The sequence below is a fragment of the Hoplias malabaricus genome, chromosome 10 (assembly GCF_029633855.1).
Source record: "Hoplias malabaricus isolate fHopMal1 chromosome 10, fHopMal1.hap1, whole genome shotgun sequence".
Lineage (NCBI taxonomy): Eukaryota > Metazoa > Chordata > Actinopteri > Characiformes > Erythrinidae > Hoplias > Hoplias malabaricus.
In genome coordinates, this window is record NC_089809.1 from 6,289,165 (window position 1) to 6,307,414 (window position 18,250).

General features: G+C 43.2%; 1 protein-coding gene across 5 annotated transcripts in view; it reads right to left on the reverse strand.

Moving 5' to 3' along the window:
• cicb (capicua transcriptional repressor b) overlaps positions 1 to 18,250 on the reverse strand; it is a 59,908-nt gene that overhangs the window by 4,768 nt on the left and 36,890 nt on the right. For 4 of the 5 annotated variants that reach the window (XM_066682628.1, XM_066682626.1, XM_066682627.1 and 1 more), the window contains 13 exons: positions 13,387 to 13,495; positions 12,915 to 13,097; positions 12,591 to 12,723; positions 11,343 to 11,521; positions 10,703 to 10,835; positions 9,915 to 10,012; positions 7,886 to 8,750; positions 7,118 to 7,257; positions 4,644 to 4,789; positions 3,923 to 4,104; positions 2,991 to 3,428; positions 2,284 to 2,606; positions 1,938 to 2,092 (listed from right to left, as the gene is read on the reverse strand). In XM_066682628.1, coding sequence (XP_066538725.1) covers positions 1,938 to 2,092; positions 2,284 to 2,606; positions 2,991 to 3,428; positions 3,923 to 4,104; positions 4,644 to 4,789; positions 7,118 to 7,257; positions 7,886 to 8,750; positions 9,915 to 10,012; positions 10,703 to 10,835; positions 11,343 to 11,521; positions 12,591 to 12,723; positions 12,915 to 13,097; positions 13,387 to 13,495 — 3,084 coding nt within the window. The remainder of the gene's footprint in view (positions 1 to 1,937; positions 2,093 to 2,283; positions 2,607 to 2,990; positions 3,429 to 3,922; positions 4,105 to 4,643; positions 4,790 to 7,117; positions 7,258 to 7,885; positions 8,751 to 9,914; positions 10,013 to 10,702; positions 10,836 to 11,342; positions 11,522 to 12,590; positions 12,724 to 12,914; positions 13,098 to 13,386; positions 13,496 to 18,250) is intronic. The other variant, XM_066682629.1, reaches the window with a different exon arrangement.

Genomic DNA, 18,250 nt, shown 5'->3' on the forward strand with positions numbered 1-18,250 from the left:
AAGCTTGTCTGTGTCTGTTATGGTGGTAACCCAAGAACCCATTGGTGGACACTGGGGGTGAGCAAAACTGTGAAGCGGAAGGATGAGCCTTTTCAAGCTGTGCTCAATAAGGATGGTGAAACACTGAACTTGACTGAGTGTATTGTAGGGCGTTGGAAGGAGCACTTTGAGGAACTCCTTAACTCGAGAGACATGTCTCCTGTGCTTCCATTTCCTTGGCTGAAGTCACTGAGGTGGTTAAAATGCTCTGCAGTGGCAAAGCCCCGGGAGTGGATGAGATTCGCCCAGAGTTACTGACCCTCGATACTGTGGGACTGTCTTGGCTGACACGCCTCTACAATATTGCATGTACTTCGGGAGCAGTGCCTTTGGTTTGGCACACACATAGAATGTGTACCAATTATCAGGGCGTCAAACCTCAGCCTCCCTGGGTAAAAAGTCTATGCCAGGGTGCTGGAAAGGAGAATTCGTCCGATGGTCTAACCTAGAATTTTGGAGGAACAATACGGATTACGTCCAAGGCGTGGAACTAAAATTGGATGTCTGTGTTCCCAGAGAGATTCTGTGGGAAGTGCTTTGGGAGTATGGGGTGCCAGGGTCGCTCCGGGGAGCCATACGGTCCTTGTACTCTCAGAGTTTCAGTTATGTTTGCATACTCTGCAGTAAGTCAAGCTTGTTCAATGTTGTCATTGGACTCCGTCAGGGCTGTTCCTTGTCTCCACTCCTCTTCCTGATAATCATGGACAGAGTGGCAAGGTGTAACCTGGGACAGGAAGGCTTCTGTCAAGGGGCTCAGGAGGTGGCATCTCTGCTATTTGCAGATGATGTTGGTCTTCTGGCTTACTCGCATAGAGGCCTCCAGCGTTCATTTGAGCAGTATGCAGCCGACTTTGAAGCGGTCAATATGCAGATAAGTGATGGGAAAAGGGATTGTGAGGTTGACCGTAGATTAGTTGCAGCGTCTGCAGTGATGCGGTCACTGTACCAGACCGCTGAGATTAAGAGAGTGCTGAGTCATAAAGCAAATCTCACAATTTACCAGCTCTCTACGTACCCACTCTCAACTATGGTCATGAGCTCTGTGTAATGACCGAAAGAACGAGATCGCGGATACAAGACGAAATGAGCTTTCTCTGACGGGTTGCTGAGCGTACTCTCTGTGATCAGGCGAGGAGATCAGTGATTAGGGAGGAGCTCGAGTAGAGTTGCTGCTCCTTCACACTGAAAGGAGCCAGTTGAGGTGGTTCGGGCATCTAATGAGGATGCCTCCTGGACGCCTCCCACTGGAGATATATTGGGCATGTCCAACTGGAAGGAGGCCCTGGAGTAGACCTAGGACATGTAGGAGGGACTATATCTCCCAGCTGGCCTGGGGATACCCCAGGAAGGGTTGGTGGAAGTTGCAGGGCACATAGATGCCTGGGCTTCTTTACTCACCCTGTTGCCACTGCGACCCTGAAGTGGAAAAGAAGTGGATGATGATGACGATGATGATGATGATAGTAGGTTTTTTGGCTAAATGAAGGCTATCAATAAAGGCAATGCTCCACTCCACCTGTATTCAGGCTTTCCTGCGCTAAAAACAGCGCTCTGGTCACAGAACCCCCCACACTCCACCCTTATTTGAGCTGGTCAACATAAAAGTCCTTGTACAAATGAACCTAAGTCAGCCTACTAACACAGTGTATGCACAGGTTAGTGAGCGAGGCTAGTGATCAAATACGTGCTGTGAGCTACAAAGCAGCCTGTGGATTGGGATATAAAGCAGGCGTCACAATTGTATTGTCTGAATGATTCAGGACAGCCCTAAAAGCTGTGTATGGTCTATATGGTTTTGTATTTAGTCTGTTGTACGTTGGTTGCATTTGGTGGTACTTGATTTAGGGTCCTATATAACTCTATCCTGTACTTATATTCTAATCACGAAAGAAACTCACTTGTCAACTGAGTCAAACGGGCGTTTAAGGGGCGGTGGGCGGGCCTTGACCTTTTTTGAAGGCGGAGCATCTTTCTCTGACTGTGGAAGGGGTGGGGCAGGATCTGATCCTGATGGGGGTAATGGAGAAGAGGAAGCAGAATCCTTCCATTCAGACTAGAGGGGGGGAAAAAAGTGAGAAATCATCTCAGACACTGGACCCCACAGAATATGACCTAATATTTACACACATTAATTCAGATGAAATTAATATAACACTGAATTACATCTGTAAATCATAGCAGTTAAAATGTGGTGGAAAATTACTGCAGAACAAATGTAAAGTCTGAAAAGAGGACTGTCCCCACCTCTTTAGCATTTGCCTCTTTGCTGCGACCACTCGTGGTTCCAGACTCACTCAAACTGTTGAGCTCAGATTCTGAAGACCCTTCTTCCATTGAAGCAGCTGCAGGAGACACTGTCTCTACAGCTTTATCAACCTCGAAAGAAAAAAAGCAGCCACTCTCTTTTTCCTTCTCCCGCTCCCTCTCTTTCTCCTTCTCTCTTTCTCGGTCCTTCCCTCGCCCGCCTCCATCGTAGCAGCCCACAGGGATGTTGGCCACAGTGGCCTTCACTTTCTGTGGAGGTCTAGCCAGGACTGGGGGAAGTTTGGACAGAACTGGGCCACCACCTGCAGGACAAGTTCACAGGGGTAAGATCGGAAAGCTAAATAGCAAATCAGGACTACTGCGGTCTAAAAGATGAAGCAATTAAAAAAGTATGTGGTCATATTAAAATCCTCATTGGATCCTGTATTTGACCATGGTTGGAACAGGCCTCATTTTTCCAAACTGTTACATAATAAGGAAAAACTTAACTATTAATGTGAGTTAAGGGGAAATATTTTCAGGTCATTTTGGACCACTTCTATTGATGCATTTAATAATCATAAATTTACAGTTATAATGACAATCTGACATTATTTAAGTGTATATCTTACTCCAGCAACATTATGAGGGAAATGTGCAATGAAGATAATACACATGTAATGAGCGATGTTGATCAGGTTTCATACCTGTATGTGAAGGCTGTGCTGGACTTCCCGGCTGCAGTGTCATTGCTGTGCCCGAAGGGGGAGCTGTTGAGCTACTGCTGCTTTTCACTACAGCGGAAGGCATTCTGTCTGTCTGAGAGAGAGACAGCTTTTCCATCTGTCTGTCTGCTGTCTGTGCGTACACATGAACCTCCTGCCGTTCTGTGTGCGCAGGGGTGTGACCCTGTCTGTCTGAAGTCACTGGGATTGTGGAGGTCACAGAGCTGGCGGAGGAGGTGTGCTTGGGGAGGATGTGTGGAGACAAGCTTGAAGGGCTGGAGACCGTATACACCACTCCCGGTGGTACGGTTGCGGCAGAAACCACCCCCGTGGCAAGGGTGACGGTGGTGGGGGGGTAAATGGCGGTGATGGACGGGTGCGTGTTGGGTGACTGAGACTGAGCTAACAGAGGAGGTTGACCTGCATCAAACAGAGAAATGCAGTCATTTGTCATTAACATATATCCACCATTTCAGCCTACAGCACGTCAGACCCACCCCTTCACAGTGAAGTGTTTTAGAGGGACTGCTTTCTAAATGAGACACAGTACAGCACAATCAGATAACTTATGCCCCTTTCACACATGCACGGTGACCCAGAAATGTTCCGGAGTTTTCCCGGAGGAGCTGTACGTATGAACGCGACCACCCTCAACATTCGTCCTTGACATTACCCGGATATTATCCTCCTTGAGCCCTAGTAGTAGCGCATGTGTGATGTGCACCATGCCTAAAGTATGTGTTTCATCTCCTGCTGCGAGTGTGAACGACTGTCCTGGGACATTTCCAGACCCGATGCCCCGGAGTTTCTCTAGAAATTCTCTGGAGTTCATGTGTGAAAGGGGCAATAGGCTCATCTCTCTCTCTGCAAACGACTGTGAAAGCACAGTGCAGACATAAGCCACATCCACTGACCTGTTATAAGTGGCTGAACTAAAGTCTGACCCGGGTGGGCAATTGCTGTAAAGGTCGCCAGTGGAGACGGCACATACGCTGATCCAGGTGTGGGAGGAGCTGCTTGAGAGGTGGGGCCTGTTGTCGTGGATACCAGTGGGATAGGGGAGGGTCCTCCTGGAGTGGACTGAACATATGTGATTCTGAGAGAGAGGGAGAAATAGAAATACATTACCATATATCCACCCTTTCACACTGGTTCATCAGCCCAGGGTGCTTTCTGAATGCAGTTCAATACGTGGGAACCAATCAGAACACAGATCGTTTACATATTGTAGCTGCTTGAGCAAAAACTCCTGTCTGCAAAATGGTAAATCTGTGGCTCTGTGGAGTCATTTTAAATCATTTCTATTAATATGTTCTTCATGAAACTTTCAACAAAACATAAAGAGCAACTCATATTTTCAAACATGCTCTAACAGAAATGATTATTATAAATGAATAAAGAGTGTCTAGGAAATGGACATTTCTAAAGAATTTATGAACATTTTTGCTACTTAAACCCACAGAAACATAAGTGGAAATATAAATTGCAGGAAAATTGTAGCATATGGGCTCTTAAAAGTACGAAAGTAAGAGAGAGTGCAGTTGGGCCGATGTGTAGTGTACTGCAGTGTTGGAAGAGTGTAGGAGTATGGAGAGTGATAGTGGAGTGTTGGAGGAGTACAGAGTGTGTGTCTACCTCGTGGGTGGGGGAGGCAGCAGCACAGCTTGTGAGGGGGTAGAGCCTGGGGCAACCACTGTGGCTGTTGCCATGGTTACAGAGAACGGACTCCCAGCTGAAGGAAGTTGGGACTGGACAACGGGCATGGGAGCTATCTGGATAATCTACAAGAGAAGAGATAGAGGAAAGAGGAGGAAAAGATGACAAGAGAGAGAAGATGAGAGATAAAAAGGGAAGACGAATGAAGAGGAAGAGAGCAGAGGAATATGAGAGGAAAGAGAAAGAAGAGCAGCCAGGATTAGACCCTGATTATTACAAACAAAAATGAAAGCTTTGCTAAGATTCAAAACCCAGCCAGATACATGTGGTTAATTTTAATGCATGCATTGCGAATTGCATTTAAATGCATTCTCTGTGAATATTTCTGAGTGACATCTTGCGGTGCTGTATCCTGTAGATAAACATCATCCAAGTGTGTGCCATGTTTTACATGAATGGTTTAGTCTACTGCTGTCAAACGGGTAAAATAATTAATCACAATTTATTCATTATGACTGTGTGTTAGCCATGGTAAACACTTGTTTTTAAGTTGTTTTTTTTGTATTTATAATATTGATGTACTACTTTGAGTAATTCACCAACGTAAACTTCATTGAAACTGCAATTAACATCCAATAATATCCGCATGCACACTCAAAACTTTTTGTTTCAAAAGGGACTGGAGCCTTCCACTCTGCTGTTGCTTTTGTCAGTTTGTTGCTCATTGATTTATCTACATTTTACCTGTGATCACTGCCTAGTGTCATCTGCTGAAGTCATCCTTTAGAGCTAAGGTTTCTGATATTTACAGATATTGCTTCTATCTGTGGTGGGCACTGCTTGTAAATGGTTCTTCAGACATGATGTACTTTAGTGATAAACATATTTGTGGCACAGCAGTCGCTGGAAATGACAGATGTTATCAGGGGAATTTCCCATCTAAAAGCTGTAATAAATTTCAGACTAAACAGCATAAGATACAGCATATCAAAATGGAGTCTTTAGTATTTTAAATATTTTTTATTTAAAATGGCTGAATTATTGAAAGACGGTCATAATCTATCAATCTTTGTTATGCACTCCTCTATATTCTCGTCTATATATACTCCTCTTTTCTGTCCAATATTAATTGCAACTACCTGTGAACCTGGTGTTGTGTTAAAAAAATGAATTATAAAAAAATGGTTGAGTTATTAATTGATTTCATGAAATCCCCATTTGTAAAAGCATAATTTTTCAAATTACAAAAGCTGCAGTTTTCACTTTATCCCACAATAACCACATTATATAAAAGAGCATCTATTACTCCAGTTACATCTTGCTTATGACACATAGTGGCCTGGATCTGCCTGATATCTTTAAACATGACTTCCCCCATGTGAGATATCTGCTCTGTGGACGATAAAGTGGTTCATTCAGGGACTACAACACAAATGAATTAACCATTTCACCGAGAACAAATAAATAATAAATAAATCCATAAATAGGGCGGCACAGTAGTGTCGCAGTCACACAGCTCCAGGGGCCTGTAGGTTGTGGGTTCGATTCCCGCTCCGGGTGACTGTCTGTGAGGAGTGTGGTGTATTCTCTCTGTGTCTGTGTGGGTTTCCTCCAGGTGACTGTCTGTGAGGAGTGTGGTGTGTTCTCTCTGTGTCTGCGTGGGTTTCCTCCGGGTGACTGTCTGTGAGGAGTGTGGTGTGTTCTCCCTGTGTCTGCGTGTGTTTCCTCTGGGTGACTGTCTGTGAGGAGTGTGGTGTGTTCACCCCGTGTCTGCGTGGGTTTCCTCCGGGTGACTGTCTGTGAGGAATGTGGTGTGTTCTTCCTGTGTCTGCATGGGTTTCCTCCGGGTGCTCCGGTTTCCTCCCACAGTCCAAAAACACACGTGGTAGGTGGATTGGCGACTCAAAAAAGTGTCTGTAGGTGTGTGTGGGTGAATGTGTGTGTGTGTGTGCGTCCCCTCCAGGGTATATTCCCGCCTTGCGCCCAATGATTCCAGGTAGGCTCTGGACCCACCGCGACCCTGAACTGGATAAGAGTTACAGATAATTAATAAATGAATAAATCCATAAATATTGTTTTGTATTGTATAAATACAAAACAATATTTTACAGAGAACTCATGAAATGGCTGTGTGCCACTACAATTAACATTCAAGCTTCAAGCCTGACATAAAAATGCAGGCATTTGAGCAAGCAATTAAAAAAAATACGATAATTATTTGTCCTTTCTTTCATTTCCTTTTTATATTTCAGTATTCTTGTGTTGAAGGCAGACACTGTGTGCACTCTGTTAATAAAACATCTGCATAAAACCCCAGTTTCTCCCAAGTCACATTTTGCCAACAGACTCCCAACAGAAAAACAGCTGCATTAGGTATTAGATATTTGCGGCAAATCACTGAGACCTACAAGTTCTCTAGCATGTGGATTCAGACTCAGCCGTGCATCTCTCACCTTGTTTCCTGCATGAGCTCCATTCTGGACAGGAAGAGGAGGAGCCACCAGGGGAAACTGCTGAGCAGGGGCAGGAGCAGTTCTCACTGTTGCCATGGGAACCAGCATCTTGCCCTGTAAGACTGGGGACTGTGATTGCACTGCAGAGAGAAAGGGAGAGAGAAAGAGAGAGGGGGAAAAACACTATCAGATATAAATAACAAGCATCAGCACAGCACCTTCTCTACCTATCATAAGAGAAGCTCCACAGTAAAGTAGGGTATACTGCAGTACTTCAGAGAAAGAATGATTTTAATACTTCTATGCTAAACTAGTGCTCTCCCAATGGTTATATATCCACATAAGAGCAATGTTGAACTTGGTTGTGTTATCACTTTTTACTCATTTTTTATATCACACCACCTGCCCCATATACTGTGTGGTCACACACCTGTGATACCCTGCTCATCCCACATTTCCTCTGAATGTAGGGTGTCCCCTTTGCTGCAATAACAACCTCTGCTTTACACTAAGGTTTACACTAGATGTTGCAATATTTCAGCCAGTATTTGATTGCACCTGGAGTCCTGATTTGCTTATCTACGTCTGAGATAAGGTCTCAAAAAAGGTCTGAGCTTTTGCAATGCTTAGAGTGTCCAAATTTTTGAACAAGCCACAATGATGATTATTTTTCTTATGTTTTGTAATAGCTACAATTTTGAAATCTTCACAGTTACAGATGTTGTGTTTACTACTTCTCAATTAAATGTGACCAAAGTGTCTCCTCACCTCTAGCTCCTGGGCTGACCACTCCCACTGCCGGACTGGAGGCGTATCCTGACTGCTTCCCGTTGGCCAGAGTGGGCGGGGCTGTGGGCAGGGTGAAGACACTGGTTGGCTGACTGGGCTGCTGAGGGGAGGGGCTTTTGGGGTTGTTGGCTGAGAGAGTGGGGAGTATGTACTGCACTTGTGTGATGGGCTTTTGTCCTGTGGGTGGGGCTAGAGAAGCAGTGGGCAAGATATGTGGCTGCAGCAAGGGTACAGGCACAGGGCCGTTGGTCTGGGTGGGCGTGGTCTGAGCTGGGGAGGGGGAATTTTGTGGAGGGGGAGGGGGTGTGATCAACTGAACAGCAGGAGGGGCTTGGAAATGGCTGCTCAAAACTAGATTTGTCACGACTCCCCCTTGACTACTTCCCCCTGCACTTATAGGACTGGGTGAAGATGAGGTGTAGTACCCACCACCTCCTGAGGTTCCCCCTCCAGCGGCTCCAGAGCCAATCAGAAGCTGTGTCTGAGGGATAGGTTTCCTCTCATGAGGTGATTTGCTGGCAATGGGCACTGGAGTACTGACCACAGGACGAACCACATTGGTGACCACAGTAGACGCCACCCTCAGTCCCCCGAGACCCAGGACTGAAGACACACTGCTGCCACCTGAACTGACTGCTATGGACTGGCCAGTGGAAGACAGAGGGATAGAGGAGTGAGACACACCCCCGTCAGCATCTTTCCGCTCACCCTCTCCTCCTTCCATCCCTCTCTTCCTCTTCGAAGTGTCAGAGAAGTGTCGGGACGAGGGGAAAGATGAGAGAGAGATGCTTCGGCCGTGACCTGGCCCCGAAGAGGACGAGCAGATAACAGGAGCAAAAACTTTCTGAATAAAAGAAATGAGAGGGGAGAAGAAAAAGCTAATTAAGAGGTCATCAGAATTAACAAAAACCTTCATAATATTGTATTATTTGCAGCACGATTTCCATTCCAACTCATCCTAAACAAACTGGATGGACCCCTATCATTCTAGACAATGCATTTCCATTGCTCCAGAGTCTATTCGGCATTGGATTATGGTCACCTCAGGATCAGACAATGCTGCTTCCTATTACCTTTTCCTAGTTTTTGAATGAAAATTATATAAGCACATATATGTACAACTGAAGGTCTGTGGGGCGGCACCATGGCACAGCAGGAAGTGTCGCAGTCACACAGCTCCAGGGTTCTGTAGGTTGTGGGTTCAAGTCCCACTCCGGGTGACGGTCTGTGAGGAGTGTGGTGTGTTCCCCCTGTGTCTGCGTGGGTTTCCTCCGGGTGAGTGTCTGTGAGGAGTGTGGTGTGTTCTCCCTGTGTCTGAGTGGGTTTCCTCCAGGTGACTGTCTGTGAGGAGTGTGGTGTGTTCTCCCTGTGACTGCGTGGGTTTCCTCCGGGTGACTGTGAGGAGTGTGGTGTGTTCTCCCTGTGTCTGAGTGGGTTTCCTCCAGGTGACTGTCTGTGAGGAGTGTGGTGTGTTCTCCCTGTGTCTGCGTGGGTTTCCTCCGGGTGACTGTGAGGAGTGTGATGTGTTCTCTCTGTGTCTGCATGGGTTTCCTCTGGGTGCTCCGGTTTCCTCTCATGGTTCAAAAACACACATTGGTAGGTTGATTGGCGACTCAAAAGTGTCCATAGGTGTGTGTGTGTGTGTGTGTGTTGCACTGTAAAGGACTGGCGCCCCCTCCAGGGTGTATTCCTGCCTTGTGCCCAATGATTCCATGTAGGCTCCAGACCCACCGCAACCCCCTTGTGAGCCTTGATTCCTCCCAAGATTTCTTCCTCAGCTATGAGGGAGTTTGTCTTTGCCACTGTCATCCCTGCCTTGCTCTCCTGGGTTTTTCTTTTTACATTTCATATTAAAACTTCTGTCTTTACTGGAATTCTGTGAAGCTGCTTTGTGACATCCGTTGTAAAATGCACTATACAAATACATTTGATTTGATTTAATTTGATTTGGACACTTTGTGAATGTGTGATGTCTGTTACTAATGTGGAGAGTAGAAGAGGGATTTACCTTGCGCTCTCCTTCATCTCCAGATCCGTTCTCACTATCACTGTCCGTCACTTTCTCTTTGCACTTCAGGTCTATAGAGATGCCTGGATAGGGATCCTCTGTGTTAGAGAGGGACACAAAACACCAATAACTTGCTGAAGCAGTTACATTTAGAGGGTGAAATAGGACTGAATTTTTTGACTGACTTACTCTTACTGCCAGTGCAAAGTATGCATACATTCCTTGCCTTTACCACTATGAACTTTTAAAATTGTTGAGATTCAATCCCAGCGGTCCCCGTATCAAATATTAGTAGGTACATGTACCAAAATCAGGCATCATTAAGAATTATGGCTCTATTTATGCCTTGAAATTAAACAGGTTGATTTTTTTATTGTGCTTTTGAGACCCAGACATGCAAATGGCCTGATTGTGATTGACCGGGTGTGTTTAAACTGGCATAAGACTGGTCTATGTGACACTTAAAAAATGCATTCACAATGTCCAGATTAGACATAGCACATCATTTCCATTTCAAAAAATGTGAGGGAAACCTATTTTTCCTCAATAAAATAATTTCATTTCCTCTGCTATGGGCCCTTTAACAGAACTCAATGTAGAACACTAAATGTCAGAAGAGTATATTTCAGGTACAATCCATTCTGGTTTTAAGAAGTAACCATATCCTCTTTGTTGTTAGAGAAGAGAGCAGAAATGTGAAAGTGAAAGTCAGTAAACCTTTAGATGCGACTGAGTAGCACCTAACAGTGTCAAAGAAAAAGATGGGTCAGTGAATGAGCCTGACTCACCAATGACATCATCATCCCCCTCCTCTTCACAGATGACCATACGCTCCTCATCGCTGGTCATATCCTCACTTACGCCCCGCTGAACCTGAGAGAGAGCGGCACGACTCGAGAATTGACCCCCATCACCACACATCTGAGCCAGAATGAGAGAGAGAGGGCAAAAGATAAAGATAATGATAATGCCATAAAATAGAGGTAAAAAAATGTGTTAAAACACACAGGAAATGCATGACTCTAAAATCCATGCAAGGCGCAGTACAACACCAATCGTTAGTTAGATAAACAGCAGTTAATGCCTCCATCTTTGAGAGACAAGAGAAAATCAACCTCCACTTTTACTAACAAAATGAGAAATGTACAAAATGAATACAACTTCTTAGACTAAGCTTTGGGGGTGTGGCTGAAATTTTCCTTAAAAAAAATTTCAAGCAAACTTCCACCAATGAAGGGAAGTTTTGATGAATAAACTGTGAATTGTGGACAAAGCAAAGGTTTTCTTTGTGGTTAAGGGTTAGGGTTAGGATGTGTGACCTCTGGCAGCTAGGTAGGTGAACTACAATAACAAACGAAGGAAAGATGATGAAATTTTCTAGTGCACCTTTAAATATATTTTACGTGTTTTTTTCCTGCTGTGTTTTACCTGTGCAAGCTCTGCTAGCACCTGGGGGTTTCCTCTCTCGCTCCTCTCCAGGTTGTGCATTGCACTTTGGGAAAATGCTCGGGGGCGGGCGTGGCCATCTGCACCACCTCGCTCGGACACGCCTGCCATCCCTGGAGTCACACCCTTCAGCTCTGCTGCCATGGACACAGAGGGAGGCTCTGTGAAGCATGGGGAAAAGATATTGCTAAATGTAATTTTGATATTATATGCATGTGTAATACGACAGGGTAGTGTCGCAGTCACACAGCTCCAGGGGCCTGTTCGATTCCCGCTCCGGGTGACTGTCTGTGAGGAGTTGGTGTGTTCTCCCTGTGTCTGCGTGGGTTTCCTCCGGGTGACTGTCTGTGAGGAGTGTGGTGTGTTCTCCCTGTGTCTGCGTGGGTTTCCTTCGGGTGACTGTCTGTGAGGAGTGTGGTGTGTTCTCCCTGTGTCTGCGTGGGTTTCCTCCGGGTGACTGTCTGTGAGGAGTGTGGTGTGTTCTCTCTGTGTCTGCGTGGGTTCCTCCGGGTGCTCCGGTTTCCTCCCACAGTCCAAAAACACACGTTTATAGGTGGATTGGCGACTCAAAAGTGTCCGGAAGTGTGAGTGTGTGAGTGAATGTGTGTGTGTGTGTTGCCCTGTGAAGGACTGGCGCCCCCTCCAGGGTGTATTCCCGCCTTGCGCCCAATGATTCCAGGTAGGCTCTGGACCCACCGCGACCGTGAACTGGATAAGCCCTTACAGATAATGAATGAATGAATAATATGACAGAATAATATATTAATTACACTTAAGTCACAAAAGTAAGCACTTTGGAATATCATAACAAATGCATATGTGGGGAATAACATGTAATATGTATAAACAGCTTAACATCTTACACCATGCCACAAGATATCTGTGTACCTAAGTAAATGACACCTCCTTTGTAATGTGTTATTGATAAAACAGTTATAAAGCATCACTCCCGAGTATTCTTTACACTAGTGGTTAGAATGTTTCTGTGAGGATCTGATTGCTTTCAACCACAAGAGCATAATCTGTGGGGTCACAAACTCATGTTTGCTCAGATATCAGTATGTGATATGCATGAAAAATATCACTCACGTTTAAGGACATTCAAAAGCCTGTTACGGTACTCTTCAAGTTTCCTTTATAGGTCTAAATATGTGTCTTAATGTAAAGTGCTATTGGAATATTATCAAATAAATGGAAATTTAGAAAAGGAACTAAAGATCCCCCTCATACCTGTGGTTTCGGACATGCTCCTTTCTCGGATGTCTTTACCTCCAGGCATATTACGGCCCTCACTGCTGGACTTCTTCCTGTCCTTATTACACCATTTCCAATCCGGGTGGGCCTTAAAGTGGGCCTCCTTCACCTGAGAGGAAGGGAGCCAGGAGAAGAATGAGAAGGAATCAAAGTTTACTACTCAATTTTTTGTGCAAGTATTGATATAAGACTTTATTGATTCCAAACAAAACTGCAGCATTAAAGTAGCAAGGCATGAAGTAGCTACTCATGAATCAGTGAGTCTTTGTAAAGACGTTACAAGAGCATATTTGACTCTACCTGGAATGCAAGGTCATGGTATTTTTGCTTTTCTTTGGGTCCCAGAGCATACCACCACTCTCCCAGAATCTTGCTGACCGTTCGGTTGTCCTGGTTCGGATGCCTCTGGTGAACAAGGGCTCGATGGCGCTTACTGAAGATCATAAAGGCATTCATAGGTCTTCGAATATGGTCCTTTTCCCTCTGAAGAATCAAAGCAGCGGGAGGGATTGTAAATGAGCATGATTAGTCACATATGAGTGTAATATACGGCAAAAATTATACCTAAATTTTGTATGTTAATTTTATAAATAGTATGCCACAATGTTAGAAACCAGTAAACTAGTCTAGAATCTCTGATACATCCAAGCCACTAGGTGTCACTACAATGGCTGTTTGTAAAAGTACATAACCCTCGTAGCTTCAACAGACACAAACCTAGGAGACTAAACATAATGCATTTGGAGAAAACTGGATTACGCCTGTATTATACCTTTCCAGGGCTGTTCTTGTCATCTTTGGGCAGAGCACTGAGAGACTGAGAACGCCGTTTCCCTGTGGACACTGAGATCGGCGGGTCAGGGAGAACGCCAGGCAAAAACCTGGACACACATCATGAAACGATCACCCACTTAGTATCATACCCACACACATACTATCTGTACTATCTACACACTAGAAGAACAGCAATGCTTTTAATAGATGGTCATACATTCACATTATTAACCCAGACACCAAAACCTAACACACCATTCTAAATTGACATACATGAGGTCATTAATTACTGTCTTACATCAAGGTAAATATCATTTTTGGAGGACTTTGGCTTCCTTTTTCCACATGCTGTCTTTATTACAGCTTCAGTTATGCTCCGTTTTTTTAAAGAAATCTGCTGTGAATATGCTCCCATCTCCAAAGTTCAGTCTTAAATTTTAGCTGCACAATCCAACGAATCAAAAACACATCCTCCAACGTTCCTCTTTCTTAAAATCTCATTTTTACTGTTTATCTGATGAAGAAAGTTTTGGTGTAACTTCAGGCCTTGCATGTTTTGTTAAGAGTTCCACTTTCTCTTGATCTCTTAATTTTACACTTTCTTTTCTCTTCCTTATTCATGTGGATTACTTTATATCTAATTTCCTCAGAACTGTCTCTTGCATTTAATGGCTGTATAAAATACAAAATTAAACGTGACACAGTGTGCCCTTCGCCTAGTAACATATCAGGATTTATATTCTTTTATTATTTTGTATATTATACTTCAAAAGTGTGCATCCAAAGGTCTGAATCACTGTGCTGTATGTTCATTTAAAAGGCAGTACACACAACGATGCATCCTGCTCTTGATTCTTATCAGCATGAGTTTGGTGATGAGCTCATTACCTTGCAATGCAATTTCCAATGCAAAATCAAGAGGAGTGTAATCTGCCTGCTTCCACTGAGCATTAGGATGATGTTTTAGTAGCAGCCGTTCATCTCGTACTGTGTACAGTTTCCTCACTTGCATATCCAAACAATAAGAACTAGTATTTGTTCAGTTTGTTCCAAAAATTTCATTTATGGGTCTACTGCCAAAGGCAAAAACAGTACAAAAAAAATCATAACAAGCTTGCTTGTCTACATTCCTGTACTAAAGTCACATACATTTTTTCAATTTCTCACTTAACCATTGAGATGACGAAATATGAAAACAGCACCTGCCCTTTATCTTGTGTCCATAGTCAAAAATGAATTAAATTTAGAGCATCGTACAGCAATTATTTACAATGAAATTAAAAAATGTGTTCCTTTTCCAGCAAACTTTTGAATTTATCTTTTGTTTCTCTTTGGACTGTCAGGATATGCGCATTTTTAACAGTGTTTGCAGCACGTGTTTATACAGCACAAGACATAAAAATACATAAATCATTTAAAATCTTTGGCTGTGAGCAGGCTTACAACATTAAAAATATATCAGGCACTGATGATTCAATCCAAAAGCAAAGCTGTTTTGTTTGGGATGATTCAGGACAAACACAGGTTCAATTCCAACATGAGCAAGCTGTGTGATATGCCGCACAGTTTCAAAATAAAAGAGAATGAGGAAGAGTGTGCATAAGCATGTTCACTTCTAATAAAATACTAGTTAATATTTGAAATTCTCTGGTATTTACTATTAAAACTACTCATTCATTCTCTCGGTGCTTTAGTAAGACATTTTCTCCCAATGTTTAAATACAGGTTTAAATGCTATTACTTTTGATTTGTTGAAAAATTTGGTATTTCTGATCCCTGAAGCTAATACTCATCTAATATTTTGGGGAAATATCCAGTTCAGGGTCACGGTGGGTCCAGAGCCTACCTGGAATACACCCTGGAGGGGGCGCCAGTCCTTCACAGGGCAACACACACACACACACACTCACACCTACGGTCACTTTTGAGTCGCCAATCAACCTACCAACATGTGTTTTTGGACTGTGGGAGGAAACCGGAGCACCCGGAGGAAACCCACACGGACATGGGGAGAACACACCACACTCCTCACAGACAGTCACCCGGAGCGGGAATCGAACCCACAACCTCCATGTCCCTGGAGCTGTGTGACTGCGACACTACCTGCTGCACCACCGTGCCGCCCATTTTGGGGAAACAGTAGTATTTAATTTTTTTCCAATCCTATTATATCTCTGTTAGTTGAGAGTTAGATCACATTAAAGAGAGCACGTTACACATTACATTAAATCACATTAAATAGAGCACATTAAAGATATATTTATCTATATAGTTATGTTTGTTATAACTATTTTCAAAGGAGCTATACACTCTCTCCGAATCAAATCACTGTTTAGAAAATTAAATATATTTTTTCATATTTTCAAAAAATCTCTTTCTTAAATTAAAGAAAGACAGAGTTGAAGTTGAATCAAGTCAAAATTAAAGCTGTACATTCTAAAATGTACTAAAGTAAATGGCGCTAAATTGGTTATAAATTCACTTCTGTTCTAAAGTCCATGTTTATCAAATATAGGCGCTCAGTTATTTCTATTTTAGTCAAAGAGAGATACTGTAGCCGTGAGTGTACATTTGAATCACACTCTCAGCTTCCAACATCTTAAACCCTACATAGTATCACTTCAGTATGGAGCGTCATGTGGAAAACAGCAGTAAAAGCTCCACATAATGTTTGGATTTGACAGAGTGTGGTTGGATGGATTGGTGGAGGAGAGAGAGTATGAGTCACTGTGTTTCTCGTGGTGTTAAATCTCTTTCAGATGTCCCACATACAGCAGAGGAGTCTCAAATATTTTATCTTCCATATCGTCAGGAGGAGAAAATACTGTTGTCGTGGAGGTTAATGGAAGAAAATTACATTAGTGAAATTATAATAGCTTTGAGAGAAGATATTGAGAGACGTGTACACATATATTTTGGATTGTAAACAAAATGGTTATACTAGTAGGTAGTAACCATCAGGACCCCTGGGTCCAATCATTACCACAGCATTTCTATGAAGATTCAGGTACTGATGTTTAATGATTAGATTTGGCACTCCATATTGGATGGAGCTTCATCATTCCAGAGAACTAAATTCCACTACTTCACAGCCCAATGCTGGGCGGTTTTATAGAGTTTGGCATTGGGCATTGTGGCTTTCAGCTCAAGTACAAATTTTCAGACATACAGTGCTTTACATAGTCACTAAAACGTCAAACTTGTGGGCCAAAATATATATATACAGATGAATAGAAACCCATCTAATCTAGTCTATACAACTTTCTTTATCAGAAAAAGTAAAAGTTTAAGATAGTGACACTGTCTTTCTTGCAAGTGAGCACTTTTGTACAAAAAAGCTCATTTAGGCAAATCACTGTGAAGTGAGAGATTATGAAGTAACTTAATGTTCTATTTTAGATTTAGAATTTGCATATGTCTGCTCATCAGAGAGAGAAACTCTGGTTAGTTGAACATATTCAGACGACAGCTCATTAATGTAAATGGCCTTGAGTCTGCCCCTGTCACTCATCCACACAGACATGAGAGAGAGAGAGAGAGAGAGAGAGAGAGAGAGAGAGAGAGAGAGAGAGAGAGAGAGAGAATGGAACACATTTGTTGTCTCACTTTGAGCATTTTGTCCTGAATACAGAGCCCAGTTGAGCTCATTGGGATGTTATCAGTACTGACTTTGATTTAAAGCAATCAATTTTCTAACACTTTTATAAAATTGTGATTTTCAATAACAATGACTGTGGCATACGTTGTAGTATGCATAGGTTTTGCATACTACAAGGTTGGGCAAGCTTCACAGAATACAGGCAACAATAAATGAAATTACACACTTAAATGCAGCTTTGATATTAAGGGAATTGTCTAAAATGGTTGTCAAACTTTCAAAAATAAGTATGTTATTCATTTATTCATTGTCTGTAACCCTTAGCCAGTTCAAGGTTGCGGTGGGTCCAGAGCCTACCTGGAATCATTGGGCGCAAGGCGAGAACACACCCTGGAGGGGGCGCCAGTCCTTCACAGGGCAACACACACACACTCACACCTACGGACACTTTTGATTCGCCAATCAACCTACCAACGTGTGTTTTTGGACTGTGAGAGGAAACCGAAGCAGACACAGGGAGAACACACCACACTCCTCACAGACCGTCACTCAGAGGAAACCCACGCAGACACAGGGAGAACACACCACACTCCTCACAGACAGTCACCCGGAGGAAACCCACGCAGACACAGGGAGAACACACCACACTCCTCAAAGACAGTCACCCAGAGTGGGAATCAAACCCACAACCTCCAGGTCCCTGGAGTGACTGTGACACTACCTGCTGCGCCACCGTGCCGCCCTCAGTATGTTATATATTATGATAATATTTGAGCTAAATGATTCGCTTCTAGATGATTCTAATCTGTAAATAATTCAGTTATTTATTTTCTTACATACACTTAAGTTTTGATTTCTAGTGCTAGAAAGGAATGTATCATGCAAAGTGTACAATATGTCAATTAAAAATAGTTGTTTTTTCGAAGGGCCCACGTTTGAAATCATATGATGACTGTTTCAGACATAGCTGTATTCAGCTTTATCAAGGATATGTTGAAATCTTTTCTCCAACAATGTCAATATACAGTTCAACATGCTTGCAGGAGAACACTAACTGCGCATTCTGCTATATCAGCTAACAGATGCCTTAGTTGTTATCATTTTTAAGAGATGTAGAATGTAGGAGAGTAAGGGCCACCCTACCTAGTCCGATGATAACTTGATAAAGTGAAGTTGTAATTGTATATTATCTACACACATCCTCCACTGTACTTTAAATCAACTCTAGATTACATATAATACCTCATACAATGTAACTGCTATG